Source organism: Corvus kubaryi, unplaced genomic scaffold (genome assembly GCF_017639235.1).
Source record: "Corvus kubaryi isolate FWS band 111438036 unplaced genomic scaffold, C.kubaryi_AGA036_p1.0 65055, whole genome shotgun sequence".
Classification (NCBI taxonomy): domain Eukaryota; kingdom Metazoa; phylum Chordata; class Aves; order Passeriformes; family Corvidae; genus Corvus; species Corvus kubaryi.
This window is the reverse complement of record NW_024581730.1, coordinates 90,773-98,401: the sequence shown is the minus strand read 5'-3', so window position 1 is coordinate 98,401 and position 7,629 is coordinate 90,773. Positions and strand designations below refer to the sequence as shown.

Here is a 7,629-nt window from a genome sequence, read left to right as displayed (position 1 = left end):
GAAAAGGAAAAGAGTGATTCATCCCTCCGCCCTGCCCCACCTGCAGTCACATGCTGCCTTCACACATTCCCTGCCCAGCCCGATTAACTCTTTCGGCTGATGCGCTCTCACACCTGCGGATCCGACCCCGGAGCCCCCCAGAGCGTGCGGGTGCGGGAGGGTCCTGGGCGGCTCCGGAGGGCTTTGGGTGTTTTGTCTTTGAAAAAAGTCTTTCTCCTCTGAGATTGCCCCCTCTCCCGGTGTGCCGGCTGGTAAGTCAGTATTTTCCAGGAAAAAAGCTCTGTCTTGTGGTTAACCCCTCCTGTGCTGGTCCAGGAGCTTGGAGCCCGGGTGACCACCAGGTGGGAGCTGCCAGAACGGTTCAAAGCCGCACAGAAGCAGGTTTAGACCGGGTATTAGGAAGCATTTCTTTAGGGAGACATCTCCTGGAACAGGCTTCTTAGCGAGGTGTCCTGTCTGTGTTTAAGAGGCGTTTGGACAATACCCTTCATTTTTTGTCAGCCCTCAATTGGTCAGGCAGTGGGATCAGATGATTATTGCAGGGCTCTTCCAAATGAAAACATTTATTCTATCCTGTTCTGTTCTGTTCTGTCCCCTTCTCTCCTCTATAGGGTTTGCAACATTTTCATGGTTACATTACCTGACCCTGCTATGACAGATTTCATTAACAACTGCGAGATGGACAGAAAACCCCACCCTGGATTCACCAGTTGGTCCTCACAAGCCAGAAATGTGGACGCTCTCTTGAGCTTTTCTCTAGGGAGCTCAGCTGAAGATGAATTTCAGGAATTGGGGTCAGATTCTTGTACCAATGCAAAAAGGAAAGTGCCATGGGCTGTGTCTCTGTCCCTGGCGTTGGTGTGGCTCATCTGGATTCACAGCCGGATAAATGAGGGCCCTGCCTGAGTCAGGCTCCCGAGGCGAAGCCGCCTGTCTGTCCGGGTGCTCGGCCATCAAAGCGCTCCTCTCTGCAGCCACAGTGGCCCTGCTTGTCCCACAGTGACAAATCATGCGTGGGGTTGTGCCCAGCCCTGGCCTGGCCTGTGCAGGAGGTGGCAGTGGGGCTGGGGGACACAGGAATGTGACAGCTGTGTGTTGGGATCACGGAATCATTAAAGTTGGAAAAGATCACTGAGTCCAACCCAGCACTGCCAGGTCCAACACTAAACCATGTCCCCAAGTGTCACATCAACACGGGGAAGATTGATGCTCCCAAAGAATACCAGCTCTGGAGGTGTTTCAGGTGGAGCTGGTGACTTCATGGAAAGGCTGTGCTGACCCTGCAGGGATTTCCCAGTGGTGGGATGACATCCCCACACCGTGACCTGGTGATTGATTGGTGCAGCAGAGACCGAGGGAGCTGGAACCAAACCTGGGCGTTTTAGGTGAAATCCCAGCGCTGCTGGGAGTGATGGGGACAGCAAATGGGACAGAGGTGAGCACTGAGCCAGCACCCAGGGCCTCTTTGGGTATGATGGGAGATGGCCCAGATCGGTGCTGGAGTGTGGGTGTGTGGCATGGCAGGAGCATGTTGTGGTTGTCACCACCTCAGCCACTCGCTCCAGCTGTTTTTATTGTGCCAGGAGATTCATGGACTCTTCCACGGGGTGTGAGCGCTAATGATTTATTGCATGTGAGGTGAATGCTGCATCCCGGCCATCGTGTGGCGTGCGCTGGCTCCCAGAGCCTGCTGGTGGGGGCGGATTGGGGTGGCAGAGCCCCACACCTGGAGCATCACCTGATCCTCACACTGGGTGACGACACCTGGGTCCCCCATCTCCAGACCCCGGGGGCTTCTTCCCCCAGCTGAATTTAGTCCCCAAATTGGGTGCAGCCCCTGTGTGCAGGCACAGGTTTCTGTGGCCGAGCAGGTTGGTCCTCACCATTCCAGGCGTCTCCGGGTGGATCCAGCTGGACAGGCAGCACCTGCTGCAGACACGGCCCCTTTTCCTGCAGATGGAAGCATTAATTACAAGGTCCTAATTAATTTTCCATTTTTAGCAGAGGGCCTAAAAGTGAGGCAGTGGGGTAAGACACTGCTCCTGGCTTGGGGGCTCCTGCTTCCCACTCACTCTGAGGTCCCACCAAGTGTTCATTGGTAGAGTTGAGGCCTGGGGTAGGCATTTCAGCTGGAGTACAACATCCAGACACTGCCTTGCCCTTTGGAACGTTTTCCACCCTCCAGCCACCAAGGATTTGCATGGAGCCGTGCACAACGTGGTGTTTTAGAGAGGGGAAACTGAGGCACAGAGCGCTGATGGCAGCTTTGCTCACAGCTGCTGCAGGACAGAGTCACTGGAGCCCCAGCGCTGACTCTGACCTTGGGGAAAGGCGGCCCACGTTGGGCTTTTTGGCATCCTTGGGATGTGCTGAGCACGGCCTGTGGTCTGCCCACAACCAAGTCGTGCTCCCATCGCGCCCCACGCTCCTTTATGGAAAGTCCCAAAGTGTCACCACTGGTGTTTGAGACAAACTGGGAGGCTGAGGGCTGCACCCTGCTTTGGTGGAGGTCACCACCCAGGAGAACCAGGACAATGCTCCCAGTGCTGTGCAGGGATCACCCGTGCCTGTCCCCGTGCTCCTGGCTGGGCGGATTCAGCCTGGAGAGCCGGGCAGCCCATCCATATTTATGCCTGACATTAATTTCCATCCATTTCAATATTTTATGAGCATAACAATTAAAAAAAAAAGAGTTCAGCGCTCGTTGAGACATAGAAATAATTGGGTGTTGATGGTCCTGGCGCGCTGCCATGCAAATCCCGGGAGCTGCTGGTGCTGCCCATGCCCAGGAAATTGCCACAACGGTGCACGAACCCGGCTGGCCCCGTGGGTGGGGATGGGCAGTGCCTGACCCGGGGCTCTGCTGCCTTCGGCCGTGGCCCCAGGTCCTGGTGGGGCTCTTGAGATCTCCCCGGGGCAGCTGTCACTGGATTTAATGTGGGAATAGATCCAACCTGCACCGGGCTGGGTGTGGGCAGCGGGAGGTGAGGGGCGGGATGGATCCTGCTGTGTTGGAGCTGATGGTGGGAATGAGGTGGGGGAGGCAGAGGTGGATTTCCACGTGCGATGTGCTCCCTGCTTCTCCTCCTGGTGTCCTGCCAAGGTCTGGGCATCGTGGCCACAGCAAAGGGTCACTATCTGCCCAGTGGGAGGGGGCATGAGGGGGGTGAAGGGGCGCAGGGTTTGCCCCCACCCTGTCAGGGGTCTCAATGTGTCACCTGCCTCTGTCCCCCAGACACCGTGGCCTGCGTGGACCCTGAGGAGTGCGCCCGTGTGTGCGGGGCCGCCGTGGGCTGCTCCAACATCGCCTACCCCAAGCTGGTGGTCGAGCTGATGCCCAGCGGTAGGTGGGTGCGAGGGGGTGACTCCATCTCCAGCGGGCTTTGCTGCACCCCGGGGCTGTTGCCAGGGCTTGGATGAGGTCCCGGCATCCCGGGGTGCAGCTGAATGTTCCTAAATCCCATCTTTGCCCCAGGGGAGATCCCAGCGTGTGGCTGCAGAGGGATAAGCACCATCCCGGGGTTATCCTATCCTATCCCATCCCTCCCGGTTCAGCCGCTCCCTGACTCTCCCTCTCTCCCGCAGGGCTGCGGGGTCTGATGATCGCGGTGATGATGGCAGCGCTCATGTCATCCCTAACCTCCATCTTCAACAGCAGCAGCACCCTCTTCACCATGGACATCTGGAGGAAGCTGCGGCCGCGGGCCGGTGACCGGGAGCTGCTCCTCGTGGGCCGGTACTGACCGGGGGTTTCGGGGACACCGGGGGTTTCGGGGAGACTGGTGGGGCCGGTCCAGCCTGCAGAGTGCCTCCACTCAGCCTGGCTTATGCAAGGAAAACAAGCCCTTGGATTATTTTATGGATGAAAGCGCTGGAAATGCAGACGGGCCGCTCGGTGCAGCCTCTCCCCGTCGCCTCCTGCCCGGTCCCCCGGGAAGCCGCGGCTGCTCCCGGCCGAGGTCACACACGGGGGAGCTCCGGCGGGTGGCACAGGGCAGCGCTGCCCGCACATCCCCGGCCCCTCCCGGGGTGGCGGTGCCGGCGGGGAGCCCCCGGGCTCGGGGCGGCGCAGTCAGCGCTGGGCAACGCCCCGGCACGGTGCCACGGCGCCGGCAGCGTCCTCGGCCGGGGCAGACAATAACAAGGAGCGAATCTGGGTCAGGGCTTCGGCTGGGCTGTGCCGGGGCTGTGCGGAGGCTTGGCTGGACCAGCAGCTGCAGCAGCAGCTGTTTCTTGGCATCCTCCATCTCCGGAGGGTGGGAAGGGGATGGGCAGCGATCCCGGGGAATTGGGGTCCCGCATGCTCCCCCTTGGGAAGCGGGGCGTTTGTCTCAGAGCCTGCTTAGCCCCTCCCTAGCACTGGCTTCGCTGCCGGTGACAAGGGTGTGACAAGGCAGGACAGCTTTCCCGAGGATGGATAATTGAATGTTTGCGAAGGGCTTTGCCCGCCTGGGGCGGGAGTCGCTGCTGCGGTGGTTCCCGGGAAACTTAGTGTCGGGTGATCGGTGCGAGCAGGACGCTGCGGATCGCAGGGATAGAGACAAGGAAATGTGCTTGGGAGAGGGGAGAAAAGCTGTTTAGGCTGCCTGTTTGAGGTTTTCCTGCCAGCGTGGAGAAAGATGGGTTGGGTCCTGAGTAGCTCTCAGGGGGTCCCAACTGCCCCCGGACCTTCCAGGGTGGGATGCCACATCCTGGGATCATGGTTTGGGCTGGAAGGGTCCTTAAAGTTCATCTCGTTCCAGCCCTGAGGAAAGGGCTTTGATTGTGGGGTGGGAAAGAGCTCCCAGTTCCCGGACCTGGGGGTTGAGCTCCTGCTGCGGCCGTGGTGCCTGGCTGGAAACTCCTGCTGGTGTTGGATGCTGCTCCATGCCAAGGTTGTGGTGTGGCGATGCAAACAGTTGATCCTTCCCAAATTCCCCCAGCCCGGGCTGTGCCGGGTGCTGCTCTCCATTCCCTGCCCGGCTCAGCAGGACTCGGCCACCCGGCACACCCAGCTCCTGCCTCACTCAGACATTCCTGCTTTTCCATGATCTTTTAGCCTCAAGACCAGATTGCACAGGGCTTTGAGCAGCCTGGTCTAGTGGAAGGTGTCCCTGCCCACAGCAGAGGGTGGAACAAGATGAGCTTTAAGGTCCCTTCCCGTCCAAACCATTCCATCATTCTTTGATTCTGTCCTCTGTGGCTCACAGATATTCCAGAGGGGTTTCTCCTTCCCCATGGATCAGGGCGCGCATTTTACGCTCGGGCTGGTTCCCCTTCCTGCAGCACCAGGCAGCAGTAGGAGTTCCAAGCTAGAGCTGCTTTCATGGCTTTATTTTTCTTTTATTTTTTTCTTACTTCTGCTTTTCGAGATGAGCAGATGGAGATGTAGGAATTTTGTGGAGCTGTAGATAAGCTGGGCTGAGCTATAAATACAGCAGCTCTGGGATGGGTCCTGCCTAGGCTGGGCCCAAAATCTGGGGTCTGGCCAATGCCTTGTGCTTCAGAGGAGGGTGATGCTGTGGGGTGTGGCTGGGATTTGGGCAGGGATGGGGTCAGGGTGATGCTGGGGACTAACACACCCCTCTGTCACAGCCTGGCCGGGGAGCTGAGCGTGGGGCAGCTCAGCCCATGTCCCCAGCCCCCAGCTGGGTGCCTTGGCTGGACGTGGCGGTGCTGAGAGCATCACCCAAATCTGGCCAGAGCACCCAGGCTCTGCATCTGGTGGCTTTTCACAGTGGAAGTGTCCATCACCTGGTGTTTTCCTTTGGGGGGTCCAATTTAGCAGCCACCAGGGCTGGGCAGGGGCCTGGGAAGTGCTTGCCCACCTGAGATGGAGCAGGTAGTGGCACAATCAGCATCCTCCATGGTCCTGGGGATGTCACCAGCAGTGAGTGACGCACCTGCATCCCCAGGCAGCACTGGGACCAGCACTGGGACCTGACCCAGCACAGAGATGCTGCAGGTGCAGGGCAGTGACAGCAGTGTCACCTGCAGCACCTCGCTGCCGCTCGCAGGGTGGTCACGGTGGTGCTGGTGGCCCTCAGCGTGGTGTGGATCCCCATCCTGCAGAGCTCCAGCGGTGGCCAGCTCTACGTGTACATCCAGGCTGTCACCAGCTACCTGGCTCCCCCTGTCACCGCTGTCTTCATCCTGGCCGTCTTCTGGCCCCGAGCTAATGAGCAGGTACACGGCTGGGGTGGCCCTGGGGACAGCTTGATCAGGGGTGGTACCAACACCTCCTTGTCTGCCCTGCTCCCAGGACACAGTGGGGATCAGCAGGCTGCGGGAGGAAGGAGGAGGTGATGCTGGAGGGGCTGGGGACAGAACTGAGCCTGGCTGGTGCTCCCCAGGGAGCTGGGGGAAGCCTAAAGGGGGATGCAGCTGCTGCCTTGCATGGCCACCAAGGGTGGCACGGAGCTGGCAGGGGACATCCCCTTGGAGGGGGGACCAGGGCTTGGCCATGCCCCAAAACACAGGGACCACTTCACCCCCGCTCAGGGCTGGCTGGAGGGGGCAGCTCCTGCGGGGTTTGTCCCCGCTGTGGGGTGACCATCCCTGTCCAGCCACCCACTGTGAGCCTTGGCTTTGCAGGGAGCTTTTTGGGGCCTGATGGCAGGGCTAGCACTGGGACTGGCCAGGATGGGGCTGGAGCTGGCCCACCCCACACCCCTCTGTGGGGTCCCTGACCAGCGGCCGTGGCTGCTCGCTGACATCCACTACCTGCACTTTGCCGTGCTGCTGGCCGCTGTCACAGCTGCCATCGTGGTGGGGGGCAGCCTGCTGACCTCCCCAGTGCCCCCAGCACAGGTGAGTGGGGCATCCCTGACCTCAGCCAGAGGTGTTGGTGTCACCCTGTGCACCCCGAGCTCTGCTGGGGGGTCCCCGTGGTGGGCTCAGCCCTGGGAGGGTTTTCCCAGCAAACCTCTGGTTTCCAGCTGAAGGATCTCACCTGGTGGACCCTCTCACGGGAGCCCCCCCAGCCCTCCGTGTGTGGCACAACCCGGGGACCCCCCGATGGTGAGTGTGTCCTCAGGGGTGTCAGGCGGGGGGGCAGCCTCTCAATCCCTGCCTGTAATGGGCAGCAGGGTGGCATTGACACCCTGTGCCTCAGTTTCCCCAGGACTGTGCCACCTGCCAGGAGGTGGCTGTCCCTGGGGTCATCATCTGTCCCCTACACTCACCGTATTTCTGTGCCAGGTTCCTGTTCAGCCAGCCTGGACACCCAGCAGCCACCCAAGGCCATGGGACCCCCAGCCATGGCTCTCAAGGACACCATGGAACCCCCATTCTGGGCCCGTGTCTGTGGCATCAACGCCATTGTCCTGATGTGTGTCAATATTTTCTGTTATGCCTATTTTGCCTAGAGCCCTGACAGCCCCTGGGGTGGGGAGAGGCCCTTGGAGAGGGGAAAAATGCGAATTTGGGTGGCAGTTTTTACTTGTTTGGGACGTGGTGTTTAAATCCACAGGTGCAGCAAGTTGGGTGTTCTCAGCACTGCAGACCCTGAGTGCATCCCAGGGGTTGTGAGGTGTGGGGGGCATTTGCGGGGGCAAAAAATCCCTGGGAGGGGTTTGGGACAGGCATTGGGGTGGGGAAATGGGGGCTGCAGGGAAGCAAAACCACAGCGAAGGAGCAGCTGTGTGAATG

General features: G+C 59.9%; 1 protein-coding gene across 1 annotated transcript; it reads left to right on the top strand.

Moving 5' to 3' along the window:
• The first annotated feature begins 3,066 nt into the window (after positions 1-3,066).
• LOC121672940 (sodium/glucose cotransporter 5-like) lies at positions 3,067-7,595 on the top strand. The gene is made up of 6 exons (XM_042045882.1): positions 3,067-3,343; positions 3,586-3,736; positions 5,997-6,165; positions 6,574-6,789; positions 6,918-6,999; positions 7,180-7,595. The coding sequence occupies exons 1-6, from the start codon at positions 3,067-3,069 to the stop codon at positions 7,344-7,346; spliced, it is 1,062 nt and encodes a 353-aa protein (XP_041901816.1). The 3' UTR covers positions 7,347-7,595.
• Positions 7,596-7,629: the final 34 nt, after the last annotated feature.

Coding starts and splice junctions, on each gene's coding strand:
- LOC121672940 (XM_042045882.1), top strand. CDS start 3,067: ATGTGCTCCCTGCTTCTCCTCCTGGTGTCCTGCCAAGGTCTGGGCATC. Junction 3,737..5,996: donor GAGCTGCTCCTCGTGGGCCG/GTACTGACCGGG, acceptor TGCCGCTCGCAG/GGTGGTCACGGTGGTGCTGG. Junction 7,000..7,179: donor AACCCGGGGACCCCCCGATG/GTGAGTGTGTCC, acceptor TTTCTGTGCCAG/GTTCCTGTTCAGCCAGCCTG.